Here is a 15,777-nt window from a genome sequence, read left to right on the forward strand (position 1 = left end):
TATACGGCGTACTGTTCATGCAATGTGTCCTAGATCGACGCCTAAGGCGTCACCCAAGGTCGACATGCCCCTTTTGTGTTCGTGGCTGTTTCCTGTAACCATGGCGAACGTGCGGCTGTGAAGGAGATCAGTCGAATATCAGAGAGTCAGTTTACCTACCTGTTCACACGACCTAGCCATAATACACACTATGTCTGTGTCTCTTGACGTTTTGAACCGGGAAGCCTCCGGTTGCGTGTGTGAGTGTGTAATTACCTTATTAGTAGGAGTCTCGGAACGGGAGGCAGAGTCGAACATAAGAATGGAGTCCCATATCTCCTCACTGGCAGTGCAAGGAGGAGTTGGAGTCTGGATAAATCTGGACTACCTCTTGAATCCCTCTCCCAGCCCGCAAAGATGCTCGACCTCTTTCGTTCAACAGCAAATCTCAAGGTTCGGATGTTACTAGTATGGAAGACAGGATGTTTAGAGTTTTGAACGGGGACGGACAGTGGGCCGAGACCAATACATCAACCGAACTGCTGACACTGTGCGATCGTCGTTACAGTGGCGTAACATACCGTCTTGCAGAGCTCGCCGCGCTTTTGAGGCTCCAAGGCCGTCCCAATTGGGAAAGGTCCGTAACTCCACACCGCAGAGCTCAAGACGTCACCAAGCGAAGCGCAACCGCTGATCGCGTCTCGTCTTGGCATTCAGCTTTCCAACTTCATCCACATCGGCCGCAGCGCCGACGACCAAAAATGTCCAGCCTCGAAGAGTTCGAAAAGGCGCTGGCCGCCGAAAGGGCCGAGAGGGAACGCGCTGCTGAAAAAGAAGAACGCCGGAAACACCGTCATCACCACCATCACCATCGCGACAGGTCCTCGGAGCGCGATCGAACCAGCGACAGGCATCGACACCGCGACCGCAGCCGTGACCGCAGCCGTGATCGTGATAGCCGGAGGAAGGATGTCGAGAAAGACAGGAGCCGCCGGAGTCATCGCCATCATTCCCGGGATGAGGATGACGACCACCATGACGGACACCGTCACAAGCGGTCACGCCACCATTCCCGCGACGACGATGCCGACGATGCTGAGCGCCGTCATAAACACAGGCACAGGTCCAAGGAGAGATCGAGGGAGAGGTCTCGAGACCGGTCGAGAGACGAAAAGCGCGAGAGGCGCCTGACCAAGGATATCAAGGACCTGAAGCCGACCGATCCCAAGCTAGACCTCCCCTTGCCTGACGAGGAAAAGACACCTCCAATCGCAGAACGCCTGGTTCGCGATTCATGGATGACGGCACCCTCGGCCCTCGACATTGATTATGTCCACAGAGGAACCAAGCGAAAGAGCCCTTCCCCCGTCAGGGAAGAACCCAAACGGGTCCTTCACCATCGCGAGCTGAACCAGAGTCTCGCTCACGAGACCGTCATGTGCGAAAAGGAACCCGAGCCCCCGAAGAAACGGGAAGTGAACTACACTTTCGGCGATGAAGGCTCGCAGTGGAGGATGACAAAGCTCAAGGCGGTCTACACCATTGCCGAGCAGACCGGCCGTCCCGTTGATGAAGTCGCCGTCGAGCGGTTCGGCAGCCTTCTCGAGTTCGACGAGGCGAGGGAGGAAAGGATGGAGCTTGACAGGCGAAAGCTGTACGGTCCTGGCTATATCGGCAAGGAGAAACCCACCGGCGACCTCTATGCCGAACGCATGGCCAAGGCACGACCACATCGCTCTCCCACTCCATCCCCGCCACCTCCGGAACAAGGCATGGTCATTGAGGACAAGATCCAGCCCGCGCCGCCCATGGACCAGTCCGAGCTGAACCGCCTGCGCGCCCAGCTCATGCGCGCCAAGCTGCGCAACGCCCCCGACGTAGCCAAGCTCGAGGCCGAGTACAACGCGGCGGCCGCAGCCTTCGCGACCGGGTCTGCCTCGGCCAAAGCCATCGTCCTCGACGCTTCCCACAGCCGCATGCTCGCCGGCACGCGCGGGGAGGTCAAACCCGTCACCACCAAGCGCGGCACCGAGCGCGGCCAGGTTGAAGCGAACGAGGACATGTCCATCGAAGACATGGTCCGCGAAGAGCGGCGCACGCGCGGCCAGGCAGGCGGCGAGGGGCAGCGGCTGGCGGAGCGGATCGCCAAGGATGCGCGCTTCGAAAACGACCTGGAGTACATGGACGAAAACGCCGAAAAGCTCGCCAAACGCCTGCACAAGTCCGAATCGGCGCTCAAAAACGCCGCCGTCAACGAGTACCAAAAGATCTCTCGTATCCTCGATACCTGCCCGCTCTGCTACCACGAAGACCGCGCCCCGCCCTCCAACCTGCCCGTCGCCCCCGTCATCTCCCTCGCCACGCGCACCTACCTCACCCTGCCGCCGGCCCCCGAAATCACGGGCGCCGAGGGCGGCGCCGTCATTGTCCCCCTCTCGCACCGCACCAACCTCCTCGAATGCGACGACGACGAGTGGGAGGAGATGCGCAACTTCATGAAGTCCCTGACGCGCCTGTACCACGACCAAGGGCGGGACGTGATCTTTTACGAAAACGCCGCTGCCCCGCGCCGCCGGCTGCACGCGGCCCTGGTGGCCGTGCCGATCCCCTACGAGCTGGGAGCCACCGCGCCCGCGTTCTTCCGCGAGGCCATGCTCGCCGCCGACGAGGAGTGGGCGCAGCACCGCAAGGTCATCGACACGTCGCGCGCGGCCAAGGAGCAAGGGTTGGGACGCATGGCGTTTCGTAGGTCGCTGGCCAAGGAGATGCCGTATTTCCACGTGTGGTTTGATTTGGATGGGGGGCTGGGACATATCGTGGAGGACCCGGACAAGTGGCCCAAGGGAGACTTGTTCGCGAGGGAGGTGATTGGGGGCATGGTGGACTGCGAGCCGGACGTGATTAAGCGGCAGGGGAGGTGGACGAGGCACGATGACCGGGTGGAGGGGTTCAAGAGGAGGTGGAGGAAGTTTGATTGGACGAGGGTGTTGAGTGAGGGTGGTGCGTAAAAAAGGGGAACGAATAGTGGCCTGTTAGTTAGTGGTGATGACAGCGCATTAGAGGGACTTGACGACCGGGAGTTTCTGTTCGGACTAATTTCACACAAACGGGACCTATGCAAAAACAATATATGGATATATACATATACTCCCTCATACGCCTCGCCACCAACTCCTGTGATCCGAAATGCAGGCCACACCGCAGCTCGCCGATGTTTCTTACAACTAAGCCCTCCCCTGACTAGATTAACCCTCCTCGGCGTCCATATCGTCCCTAGTCGACCCAGGCGCAGCCCTCTTCCTGCCTTTCACACCCTTGAGCACCGATCCCTTCTTGCCGCGGTCCTCGAGCAGCTGCTTCATCTCGTTCTTGGCCACCCGTTGAGCTTCCTCGACGCGCGGCTTGAACACCATCACCTCGTCCTTCTCGAGAGCGTATTCGGTGAGCTTCGTGCCGAGGGCGGCTTCGATGCGGAGCCAGATTTCCAGATCGCTGTTGGGACCGTTAGCATGACTTCGTGGTGAAAACAAGTGATATGTGACATTGGGAGGAAGGGAGGGTGACAACGTACTATTGCGTGACGAAGCTGATGGCATGACCCGACTTGCCAGCACGGGCGGTACGGCCGACGCGGTGAACGTATGTCTTGGAGTCGCCGGGGAGATCGAAGTTGAGGACGCAATCCACGTTCGGAATATCCAGACCACGCGCGGCAACGTCGGTAGCGACCAGGATATCTCTCGACCCGGCGCGGAACTTGTTGAGGGCACCTAGACGAGCGCTTTGCGACAGCCCACCGTGGAGCGGGATCGCGCCCATGCCAAGGGTGCGGAGCAGGATGGCGATGCGCTGGGTCTCGAGCACGGTGCGGGTAAAGATGATGATGGTCTGGCCGGCGAACTCGTTGCACAGGTAGATCAGGTAGGTGTCCTTGTGCATGTGGGGGATGAAGATATAGTTCTGCACGAGGGTGGCGACGGTTTGGTATTTGGACGACGAGATGCTGACTTTGAGGGGGTCGCGCAAGCTGGCGCGCTGCAGGCTCTCGACCTTGCTGGACATGGTGGCCGAGAAGAGGAACGTGCGGCGTTCGCGCGGGAGGAATTTGAGAATCTTTTCGAGAATCGGGCCGAAGTCCATGTCAAGGAGACTGGGGTATGTCATGTTAGTTATGAGGAGGCAACAGGGAGACAACAGCGAACTCACCGATCCGCCTCGTCCATGACCAGATACTTGAGGTTGCGGAGGCTGAACCCCTTGGTCTTCTCGAGATGGTCCAGCAGACGACCCGGGGTGGCAACCACCACATGGGGCTTCTTGCCGAGGGCAATGGCTTGTTGGACCATGTCCAGGCCACCCAGAATCAAGGCGCACCGGAGGGAGATGAGCGAGCCCAAGGCCTCAAAGGCCTGGGCGATCTGCGCGGCCAGTTCACGGGTCGGGGCGAGGATGAGGGCGAAGAGAGGTTGGGGCTTGTCCAGGAGCGCCTGCAGGATGGGGAGGGCGAAAGCAGCCGTCTTGCCGCTACCGGTCTCTGCAATGCCAATGATATCTCGCCCCTGTAACGCCAATGGGATTGCCTCGGCCTGGATAGGCGTGGGCGTCTTGTATCCGAGCCGGTCGCAAGCATCGCAGAGAGAGTCGACAATGCCCTTGAGAAAGGTTAGCGCTTGACCATGAATTAACGTCTTCGGTCTGTCATACCAGATCCCTGAATGTCTTCTGGGACGAGCCCTTGTTTCCCTGGCCAGAGGAATTGTCGAGAGTAGCAGACTCGTCGTTGGAACTTGGAGGATTGGATTCCGTCTTCTTTTCTTCGGGCTTGGGTTGAGGCTTGGATTCGTTCTTGGTAGTCGACGTCGAGGACTTCTTTGCTTCCCCTTCGCCGTGGGCTATCTTCCTCCTCTTTGCCGCCTTCGCGGCGTCTTTCTCTGTGCTCCCCATCTTGCCGTCGGGTTGTTTGTGACTTTTTGGCGAGAACCTCAAATGGATGGACGAGAAAGCAGCTGCAGTTCCCCCAAAATTCATGGCTTATCGCTTATCGCGGTGTGGGGCGGATCTTATCGTGCAGGCCCCACCGAAATTTTTCGATGTTACCGTTTCGGTTCTGTTTGGATTCGAGCTCTGTTGCACACATCACATCAACAACACCATCAATCTCCAGACACATACCAGTGTCGCCTCACATTCAGCACCATCCACCATGGCTCGGCAAAGAAAGAAGAAGAGGACTCATGTGGGCGCCCACAACCCTCCCAACCCGGCTGCCGTCAATGGCCACGCCAACCCCCGCGATCCCAAGAGCATGGTCATCCGGATAGGCGCCAGCGAGGTCGGCACCAGCGTCAGTCAGCTCGCCAGCGATGTCCGCAAGGTAATGGAGCCGGGTACAGCATCGCGATTGAAGGAGCGCAAGGCGAACAGGCTGCGCGACTACGTCACCATGTGCGGCCCTCTGGGCGTCACCCACCTCCTCCTGTTCTCGAGATCCTCTTCGGGGAATACAAACCTCCGTCTCGCCATTGCACCCCGTGGGCCGACTTTCCACTTTCGCGTTGAGAGGTACTCGTTGGCCAAGGACGTAAAACGTGCGCAAAGACGTCCCAAGGGTGGCGGCAAGGAGTTTCTTACTCCTCCTCTGGTAAGACGCCCAGCCTGTCCTCGTTCATCCTCCCACAACCCACTAACTTTTTGCTTCAGCTCGTCATGAACAACTTCGTCAGCCCCAATTCCGACGCCCACTCCAAAGTCCCCCGGCATCTCGAAACCCTCACCACCACAGCCTTCCAATCCCTCTTCCCGCCCATCAACCCCCAGACCACCCCTCTCAAATCCATCCGCCGCGTCCTGCTCCTCAACCGCGAGGAATCCGAAGACGGCACCTTCGTCCTAGACTTCCGGCATTACGCCATCACCACGAAACCCGTCGGCCTCTCTCGACCGCTCCGCCGCCTCAACGCCGCAGAGAAGATGCTGAAATCCAAAAACGGCAAGGGCGGGCTTCCCAACCTGGGCAAGCTCCGCGACATCTCCGAGTTCATGATCGGCGGCGAGGACGGTCAAGGGTACCAGACGGACGGCACGAGCGGGAGTGAGCCCGAGTCGGACGCCGAGGTCGAGGTGCTCGAGACGGCCACGCGCAAGGTTCACAGCGGAAAGACCAAGGCGTCAGAACAAAACAGCGACGACGAAGGCGGCGCTCATGACAACGTCGAGCGGCGCGCCGTCAAGCTGGTGGAGCTGGGTCCGCGCATGCGGTTGCGCATGACCAAGGTCGAGGAAGGACTTTGCGCGGGCAAGGTGATGTGGCATGAATATGTGCACAAGACGCCAGAGGAGATTAAGGAGCTAGAGGCGAGGTGGGAGAAGAGGAGGAAGGAGAAGGAGGCGAGGAAGAAGCAGCAGAAGGAGAACGTGGAAAAGAAGCGCAAGGCGAAGGAGGAGGCGAGGAAGGCTAGCGGAGGCGGGGAGAAGGGAGGAGAGAGTGAAGAAGAGGATGATGACGGGGACAAGATGGACGTGGATGATGCCGAGTACAGCGATCTGTACTCGGAGGATGAGTTTGACAGTGAAGGGCTGGCCGGAGATGCCGAAGAGCAGGTCAATGCTCAGATGGAGGACCAGGGGGAATGGGAGAGTGAGGAGGAGGAGATTGCCAGTGAAGTGAAGCCAAAAAAAGAAGGCTCTAAAGGGGTAGGCTACAAAGTTTATGTCAACGTAATTGACCTGTCTATGCGAAGTATACACAACTTGGAATGTCGGGCTACATTCATCGTTAGCCACATGGTGATCTTGTCCTCAAGTGTTTGTTGTCGTCTCCTTTGCCTACCTAGAGGCAGGAGAAGTTTGATGCAACCCCGAGGCCGAGAGCCGAAATGGTGACTCCACTCCATCACATGCTCATTCATATCCATTGTTGACACCAGCGGTGAAGATGAGGTTGAAGATGAAGACGACCTGGACGAAAGAACTGAAAGAAGCTTTACACATCCATATGCTTGTTTGTTTTTTGAACGCCCATAGGTGACGTAAGTACTTGCAAAAAATCCAACCCAACCCAAACGCCAGGATATCATGCATCCATCCAAATGCACCCGAGCCCATTATCCAAATGGGCAGAGAGAGTTCCAGTCCGTCATAGCATAGACAGAATGAGAGAAGGAAAAAAAAAACAGAATGCCTCCCACCAAACATGCCAAACAGAATACCACACCAAAGAGAAAGAGAGGGAGAAGAAAAAAAAATTCACCGCCTCCCCCTCTGCGCCTCATAAATCTCAATCGCCCTCTGCAGCTCCTCCAAGCTGCCCCGATCGCCGTACGCCTCCGCCAGCGCCTCGTGCTCGCGGGTCAGCCGTCCGTCATGTTGATGTTGTGGCTGGTGCTGCTGCAGACGATGATGGTGCTGATCCTCCTCGGCGGCGGAAGCGTCCTGCATGCTGCGGTAGGCCGCTGTGGCGGCGTAGCCGGCTGTTACTGCCGCGGCGGCGAGGGGAGGGAGCCTGGTACAAGCAAGCGTCCAAGTCAGTATGCTTATCTCTGGGACCTAGGTCGGTATGTATGGGGATGGGCTGGTGGGAAGGGGGGGGAGGAGAAACAAAAAAAAGGTGGGAGGAAAGCATACCATTTCAGGGACCGGCCTGACTTGCGGCTCGCGGTGTGTAGTTGGAGGAGGTAGGGCGGGTAGACGCGCGCGGAGGTGCTGATGGCGCGAGAGTTTGGGCGGCGGGGAAGGGTGGGTGTGAGGGTCATTTTGGTGGTGGTGGTGGTTATTCCAGTGACGATGGTGGTTGTTTTGGAGGTGTTAAGCCTTGAGATTTGATGTGTCCCAAGCCGGAAGCTGGCGGTAGAGAGGAGGTTATTGCATCCCAGGTGACTCTCGGGGTTGGTAGGTTGGAGACGCGGCGGCTATAGTCAAGCAAAGCTTGAAAACGGATGTCTAGGGTCGAAGGTGAAAGCAAGGTAGTAGTAGGAGTAGTTCAAGCTTCGAGCTAGTGCTGTGTAGCAGGGGATGGGCACATTTAAACAGATCCGAGTCCAGAGACGACTCGACATGGGGGCTTATGTCATGTATTTAGGTACACATATGAATAAACATTGAAGTTCCGTTCGCCCCGCAAGACAGGCATATTGCCCGAGCAGCTCCCAGAAGACAGCAGCCGGGCGTTTCGGCATGTGGTATGATGGACGGCCCACTGTGGTGTGGTTTGGCTCATTTCCCACACTTCGCACCCGTCGCAGACGCCCGTCGAGCCCCGGCAAGGCGGGGGATTAGCCGAGGGAAAAGGTCCTGGCGGGGTCCTGCCCAGTGCGGGAGGCTCCGCTTCCCCGGACTGTTACCCCGGCTGTGCGATGTGAGTGGTTGGATGACATGCGGGACGCGGGATGGTGGTCTTGTCGCAGCTCGGCGTGTCAGGGGGGGTGCCAGATCGGGCACAGAGAGATCTCCGGACAACAAACCCAAAGAAGTCGAACAGCAGATCCGACGGGTTGGGGGTCATGATCTTTCCCAAATCGATTTCCTGACAGGCACCGTTTTTGTTTGGGACTCAGATGGTGCTTCAGATGTGGAAAGTTTAGGAGCATCTCGAAAACACCTCAACATAATTGTTGTTCAGGCGTTTGTATCATCTGTGTCTCGTTGAAGAGGGGAAGTGTCAGCATCAGGCAGTGTCACGCCAGGAATGCAGTTCATCATCCGACGGCCCAGAAGCGACGTCGCACTGCGAACCGCTGCTGAAGAACTGCGAAGGTCCTCCATAGTACTATAGTATTCCATGAAAGTGAGCGCATTTTGAGCAGCTGGGGAATCAAGGAGAGCGACAAAAGGACTGTGAGTAGACACAAGCCAGCATCGGTGTAAACAATAAAATCGGCTTCATGCTTTGGTGTGAGAGTGGCGTTTCGCCAACCAACTGTGACGTAAGAGAGGCCATTCTCCAGTACGTAAGATACCGTGCAAGTTAGCAACGAGGACACAGTAAGGTATTATTCATGGAAACAATGCCTAACATGGACGAGTCTCCGCGCCTGCGTTGACAGCGCTAATCGAGTCTAGGAATATTCGGACAAGTATCGAGAGAAATATAGCATCTGCGCTTAGGTGTGAATGTCTAAGATGCTTGGTCATGAAGTATATCTTCTCTGATCTTTTTAAGGTGCCTCAAGTTGTTGATATCCAACCTCTTCCAGACACCCCGTCCTTCAGAACTCGAAGGTGTTATGTGATATTCCGCGACTCATACATCGGTTCTATAGTTTAATTGCACTAACTGGAAACATCGTATAAAAGCCCGCCCTTCCTCTTGCCATTCTACTTAGGTACATGAATGGAAATCAAAACATCGTTACGTAGGTGCCTCAGGTAGGTAGGTCAGGTAACTCACTTTTCCTTCTCCGTAACTTCGCACCAGGGAACATAACAACATGAGCACGCGCACATAGTTTTTATTTTAATCACCGAGGTACCTATGTACTGCACACAACCAATTCCAGTGAAAGGCACCACAACGATGCCCAACACCGATACTCACCATCTGGCCAGGACAGTTATGCTTGTCTCGTCCCATGTCCAGCCAGTGCGTAAGAAAAGTCAACCGCTCAAAACTTTAAAGGCAGAACTCGTCTCGGAATCAGAATCAACGAAACCGTCTCACTTGCAAAAAAACCACCAACTGCATCACTCGCACACTTGCCTCCCTCCTGAGTACCTGGTAGGTCCATCACTCAAGCAACCTGCTCCGCCCGAGGGGGAATCCGAGTATAGAAGGTCGGGCGGGGCGGGATCGTCGGGACCGTCAGTGTTTGCTTTGGGTGTGTTAGCAGAGGTGGTGGTTGATGTTTCTGGTAGAGGCTGGGAAGGTTCATGCATGGACTTACCTTGGTGGAGGTGGGCTTCGGAGTGGTGGTCGGCTTGGGAGGCTCCTTGGTAACCGTGGGCTTAGGGGGAACCTTGGTAGTTGTAGGCTTGGGAGGGACCTTGGTAGTAGTGGGCTTAGGAGGCTCCTTAGTGGTAGTGGGCTTGGGCGGGACCTTCGTGGTTGTCGGCTTCGGGGGGACCTTGGTGGTGGTAGGCTTGGGAGGGACCCTGGTAGTCGTCGGCTTAGGAGGCACCTTCGTGGTGGTCGGCTTGGGAGGCTCCTTGGTAACAGTGGGCTTGGGAGGCTCCTTGGTGGGAGTGGGCTTGGGAGGCTCCTTGGTTGGGGTGGGCTTCGGCGGGACCTTGGTGGTGCTCGGCTTGGGAGGAGGCGAGCGGGTAGGCTTTGGCGGAACCTTGGTGGACGAAGGCGGCGGCGGAGGAGGATCCTTCTTGGTGCTGGAAGGCTTGGGAGGCGGCGACCGGGTCACGGTCGGCTTCGGAGGCCGAGGCGGCAGGGTGGGAGGCGGTGGCAGGGTCGGGATTGGGCCGGTCGGACGAGGCCGGACGGTGCGGGTGGCCACCACCTCCACATCTTCACCCTCCGCAGGGTTGGCAACGGGAGCACCCATCACCGGCTGGAGGGCAGCGGCCGCCGCCAGGAGAGTGACAAAGAAACGAGTCATGTTGGAGGGCTTCCGGTTAAGATAGGACGGTCAGTGTATGACTGTTTGTCGGGCTGCTGGTGCTGAGAGACCCGGGGAGACAAGGAAGAACAACTTGGGAACTAGCCCGGTATATATGCTCTTCTCGAACGTGTCCCCGGTCTATGACTCCTATCCACCTACCCTACCTGGTCCCGATCATCACGGAGACCTTGTCCGAGGTACCAAGGTTGCCGTGTCATGTCTTCGTGATATTTCCAGAATGATTGATTGCCGCGCAGAAATTGCGATGTTGATTATTCCGGGAGTTGAATAGTCCGGTGTATCACCTCATCATTTCCCTGGCTGTGATCACAGAGTTCCGGACGGCGAGCATGGTGATGAGACTTGCTTGCGGTGATAGCGTCTGTGAATTGCGTGAGCAGTTTAGATATTGGGCGGCACGGGTATAAACAACTTGTTGAGTCCTTCAGGGGCGGCTGTCCCTGGATCGCAAGAATAGCCGTTCCTGCTGCCGTAGGTCGAATTTCCCGGTTCCGATATGCCTCTCTGTCACCACCGGTTTTTCCGCCAAACATTGGCAGATACTTCGGGCGGCACCATCTTCTCACCATGACGCCGTTCACCGAGGCCGGTATTAACATGACTATAGCCGACGCTATCGCCTCCCTCTACCGTTAATACCCCACGCTATGGCCTCTCTCCGCAACTAGGTACCCGCGCGGGACCGCGACCCGGTTCCTGACGCCAGCCGTCCTTCATATCTCCCCGCAAACATCATATAGGATCCGTCTGCTTGGCATCAAGTTTCCCACCTGTCATGGCTCGGTTCCAAGATTCGGTCTTATTCCACTGCCGGCCATCACAACGGTTGCGCAGGTCCTAGTGTGGTTCTCGCCGCCCAACTGCCGTTGATGCCAAAAGGGATCTAGAAGTTCGGATGGACAGATGCCGGCAGAGAACAACAACGAAGAAGGCAGGTTCTTGCACGAACATAAGTGGATGCGACGACATTGACATTCATCGCAGAGGTATGGACGACGGGGTACAGGACGATTCACACGTTGTGGAATCCATACAACCTAGGTCTGTAATGATCTAGCCATTTACGTTTGGCCTTATAGTGTCCAGGTTGTTGTCGATACAAGCGAAGGAAAGCAGAACTTGGGGATGATCCACGCAGATAGGAGTTGCTGGCCCAGGTCGGATGTTCGACAATACGTCCAGGTTCTCGATGCTTCCAAGGATACGACTGGCATAATTATTCATGGCTGCTTGATGAGCGGGATCATCGTCCTCGGTCCTGACTTCTCACGAATCCACGCGCAATCTGTATGATGTGATTGATCCGAATTAGCTGCACTCAGGAGTCAATAGTACAACCTGCACGGAGCGTCATTGTGTTACTGGAAATCGGACTCGAGTGTCGGGGCCAATATCCGGGGCGAGAATGTGTTCGAGAACCATCTCTGTGATGACGGCCATACGGAGTATAGAAGTGAGGAAAACGTCAGAGCACGTCAACAGCAAAACAATGGTTTGTAGCGCGGAAGCGTCTAGATAAATAAATAGCCAAGCCGGTATTGGGTACCACGACGTCAACAAGTCTGGGCTGCGGAGGGGGTATAGGAAGAGATTTAAGTTATTAATCGTGCTCCCATTACCCCTGTCCTGGCTACCACTACATCCGCCGGCTTCCATCTAAGTCGGTGTCAATACTACCGCCCTGGCTCGACGTCTACTACGTATTTCACTAATAATACCGTTTGCTCTCTCATTGGAGGGGCTAGTGTGCGTGAACTTCATGTTTGGATAAGATGATACTGCATTCAACCGCTGATGCGCGCCAATGCTCTACAAATATGCGATGGTAAGGGGCTCATGCTGATGACAATAACAGGGACACTCTAGGTTGGTTGACGCCCTTCATCGTTCGCAGCATACTCTGGTCATAGGGAAAGTGAAGAAACATCACCTCCACTACTTGAATTGCTATGCACTTTGTGCATGTGCCGTTCCGCAATAGTCTTCGACATAACATATATATCGACGTCCAGCTTGATGGTGTTAGTGCGGTTGAATATTAAATTCCTGAAATGATTGTTGAATTTCCTTCGAGCGATTGTGGTATTATCCCGCTCCCAGTACGCCTCCTCCTGAACTCCGATATTCCTGTTTCACTGACCCAACCCTTAGATCCTCAATGGAAGTAACAAACAAAAGGAAAGACATCGCCAGAACACCATCCCAATCTCCATCGGTCCAAGAGCTGGAAGCCGTAGGAGCAGAGCACTCAACGCTTCCCTGATATTTTACCCAAAGGCCAAAGACCAAAAACCGTTATTATTCATCTTTATCCATATCCTTTGTCATATGTCAGGCTCTGATTTCCTCGCGTTCCCCCTGTCCACTGCCCTGTGAGGTACCCCCTCTCCGGATGTCATCGTCGTTGACATTGTCCCCGACCTTGATGTGCTTATTGTCGTATTGCTCGGTCCGTTTTCCATCTGGGAATCGAGGCCCCATCTCTCCTCCGTTCTCTCCGTTCCTGGTGTGCCGAGCCCAAACGCTCCCAACGACGTAGGCCTCGTCGGCCCTGCTGGATGGTTGGGGTTATTACCATTTCCCGGATGGCTCTCGGATTTTCTCGGATGCCCAACGGCACCGAGATCGATCTCTTCCGCGACATGATGGCGGCGGTGGGTACTATCCTTCCCTGCCGAAGTCGGCGGCATCATAAAGTCCTTCGCGCTCCCCAGCCACTCGCGGTCGAGATTGTTGAAGTTGCACGGCGGCAGATGTGGCCGCCACACGTCCGCCGAGGGTAGTGAGTGGGATCCGACCGACTTCTTGACCACCTTGCCGATCAGCTCGGTCAGGTTCATCTCGATGTTTAGCTTGGTCAGGTACACGAGCGGGTGGACCTGGACGTAGATGGCGCTGTCGGGAAAGGACATCATTCCGATGAGCATGATCTGGTGAAAGACATAAGAGTTAGTTGCCCAAGATGAGACCTGAGAACGCTCGTCATGATGGGAAGTACTCACATCCAGAGAGATGGAGAAGCACACCATGATCATATTGTACTTCCACAGCACGTTGTATTTCTTCAATCCGCCGGCCACGAGTTTGGACCTGACCAGCCACATAAAGTATGCGTTGAGGCAGACGTCGATGACGGCATATATAGCCTTTTCTGTTCTGTCCCAGATCTCGTTGAGTTCCACCCACGTGGGGCTGATTTGCAGCCGCGCTGGGACCCAGATGATGAAGACGCTGACGTTGATGAGGCCGCTGGCGATGAGGAGACCGAGCTTGAGCCGCCGTTCTCGCTCGGGGTTGTACATGATGAGGGATAACCGGTTGGCCAGGATTTGCATCAAGCATTGTGTCTGGTGACGGACATGTTACTATTAGGTCAGGAACAGGGTAAAGGTGGGAAACATAGAGGTAATGTGACTTACCTGAATAACCCATGGAATTACTTTCCCATCAAGCGCCATGTCAGCAAACACAAAGCCTCGAGAGGTACCACAGCACAGACAAGGCTGGACCTACCCATGAGGAAAAAGTACCAAAAACTATTTCGCCCTCTGTTAGTTTTCAACCCCCTCAACTCAACCCAAGACAGGGAATGTCAATCCTCAGCTCACCTCGGCGGAATGATACCCAACAAAAACAACCAGATACTCAACGACGTGATCATGCACGTCACGATGACCGCCCAGACCATGAGCACGTAGACCTTTGCGCGGGCGTTGCTTTTCCACCGCTTGTGGGTTTGGCGCACGGCCTTGGACGAGTCGAACGCTGCCACGGCCACCGACGCGCCGTAGAAGGCGGCCGCGACCATCAGGCCCGCCTGCGACGTGTCCGGGCTGTCGTACCAAGGCGGGACGAGGTAGCCCGACTTGTCAGGCATTGGGATGGCGTGTGTGGGTGGGTGTTCGCCTTTTTTGCGCGAGGATGATGATGATTATTGGGAGGTGGTAGAGGGGAGGAAGGAGGTGTGTATCGACATGGCGGTTACTGCCCGGCGCTCCCTTAAGAGAGTCGTCGGGATTCGTTGGAGCGGTGGTGTTTGGAGAATAGGGTGAATCGGAGGCTCGCGATATTTGATTGTGATAGTGGCCTTCGGTCTCGGTTGGAGCCTGGATAGGGAGGACCGGACTTGGGAGATGAAGACAATGGATGGCAAGTTCCACGTCATGTGCCTTCCACCTTCACAAAGCGATATTTTTCTATCCTGCTTTACAACTTTCGGGTGGCTCCGGATGGACTGTTTAAGGTGGCGATGAGCTGGGATAGGTAACAAACTCGAGAAACGATGCCTGTCATAAAACACATACCTCAGGCTGCTTATCAAGTCAATAGTATTGGGATGAAGCGCACGAGACGCTGCGTCAGGGAGGGGGAGGCAAATGTCATGGGGCTTGTGCGACCCTTACAGCACTGTCATAGACCTGGCCATCCGTGAACAGACCGAGAGGAGGACTTGGCACAAGAAGACATGGACTTTCTTCGGCATGTACTCGTATGATGGGGACATGGCCGTTTTCAACGGCGTGGCGGACAGAACTACCCGGGAGACCGATGGTTGGCGGATACATGTGGAGGAGGGGATCTGGGAAGTCTAGACGTTCTGACGTCGCCTCCCCGCGTCCCACCACATCCCAGTCAATGGTAACACAGCGTGGTTGAGGGTGAAGTGTTGAGATCGGGACCACGCGACGGCATAGTTGGTACTGTTACGAGTAATTCCTTGTCTCAGAGCTCTCGGCACGTCAACCTAGACGACAGGAAACTAGGATTTTACACCAAAGAGAGCTACCATGTGCGCAAGTGTCGTCTGATTTATCTCAGCCAGCATTGGATCGCTACTGTTTTTGACTTGCCACCAAGTCCAAAATTCTGGAAAGAACAAAGTCCTCTTCATTGGTGTACCATGGGACAATTAATTACACACCAGTTGGAGTCTCTCGATGAGCTAGACCCTAGATGGCAAACTCTACGATACCTCCAACTGTTTCAACCACTTCTAGATTGGGGAAGAAACGTCCAGCCAAGGACAAGACGGAGTGAAGACCGCGGGACCATACATACTCCCCACCGAGAAACACGTGGGTGTCACAGAGCTCCCGCCCGGCTCGGAGGCATGCCGGTCCCCGCCCACGATGTGTGAATATTTTGATCTAGAACTGATTGAGTGTCTAGGATTCAGAATTTTCAGGTCTGGAATGGCACGGATGGGAAGGAGAAGTAAGGATGAAACGAAACC

The 15,777-nt window shown here is 55.7% G+C and overlaps 6 protein-coding genes across 6 annotated transcripts; 2 read left to right on the forward strand and 4 right to left on the reverse strand.

Moving 5' to 3' along the window:
- Nucleotides 1–740: 740 nt before the first annotated feature.
- On the forward strand, nt 741–2,987 carry VTJ04DRAFT_5155 (uncharacterized protein; the record flags this gene model as incomplete). Its single annotated transcript, XM_069363240.1, has 1 exon — nt 741–2,987. The coding sequence occupies one exon, from the start codon at nt 741–743 to the stop codon at nt 2,985–2,987; it is 2,247 nt and encodes a 748-aa protein (XP_069220106.1).
- Nucleotides 2,988–3,224: 237 nt separating this feature from the next.
- On the reverse strand, nt 3,225–4,923 carry VTJ04DRAFT_5156 (uncharacterized protein; the record flags this gene model as incomplete). The annotated part of the gene is made up of 4 exons (XM_069363241.1): nt 3,225–3,471; nt 3,551–4,129; nt 4,186–4,631; nt 4,684–4,923. The coding sequence occupies 4 exons, from the start codon at nt 4,921–4,923 to the stop codon at nt 3,225–3,227; spliced, it is 1,512 nt and encodes a 503-aa protein (XP_069220107.1).
- A 259-nt stretch (nt 4,924–5,182) lies between these two features.
- On the forward strand, nt 5,183–7,125 carry VTJ04DRAFT_5157 (uncharacterized protein; the record flags this gene model as incomplete). The annotated part of the gene is made up of 3 exons (XM_069363242.1): nt 5,183–5,620; nt 5,680–6,672; nt 7,048–7,125. 3 exons carry the CDS (start codon nt 5,183–5,185, stop codon nt 7,123–7,125), a joined length of 1,509 nt encoding a protein of 502 aa, XP_069220108.1.
- A 99-nt stretch (nt 7,126–7,224) lies between these two features.
- VTJ04DRAFT_5158 (uncharacterized protein) lies at nt 7,225–7,730 on the reverse strand (the record flags this gene model as incomplete). Its single annotated transcript, XM_069363243.1, has 2 exons — nt 7,225–7,480; nt 7,603–7,730. 2 exons carry the CDS (start codon nt 7,728–7,730, stop codon nt 7,225–7,227), a joined length of 384 nt encoding a protein of 127 aa, XP_069220109.1.
- A 1,974-nt stretch (nt 7,731–9,704) lies between these two features.
- Nucleotides 9,705–10,520, reverse strand: VTJ04DRAFT_5159 (uncharacterized protein; the record flags this gene model as incomplete). Its single annotated transcript, XM_069363244.1, has 2 exons — nt 9,705–9,785; nt 9,858–10,520. 2 exons carry the CDS (start codon nt 10,518–10,520, stop codon nt 9,705–9,707), a joined length of 744 nt encoding a protein of 247 aa, XP_069220110.1.
- A 2,355-nt stretch (nt 10,521–12,875) lies between these two features.
- On the reverse strand, nt 12,876–14,421 carry VTJ04DRAFT_5160 (uncharacterized protein; the record flags this gene model as incomplete). Its single annotated transcript, XM_069363246.1, has 6 exons — nt 12,876–13,006; nt 13,120–13,474; nt 13,547–13,891; nt 13,964–13,983; nt 14,058–14,080; nt 14,153–14,421. 6 exons carry the CDS (start codon nt 14,419–14,421, stop codon nt 12,876–12,878), a joined length of 1,143 nt encoding a protein of 380 aa, XP_069220111.1.
- Nucleotides 14,422–15,777: the final 1,356 nt, after the last annotated feature.

Source organism: Mycothermus thermophilus, assembly GCF_041956435.1.
Source record: "Mycothermus thermophilus strain CBS 625.91 unplaced genomic scaffold VTJ04scaffold_3, whole genome shotgun sequence".
Taxonomy (NCBI): domain Eukaryota; kingdom Fungi; phylum Ascomycota; class Sordariomycetes; order Sordariales; family Chaetomiaceae; genus Mycothermus; species Mycothermus thermophilus.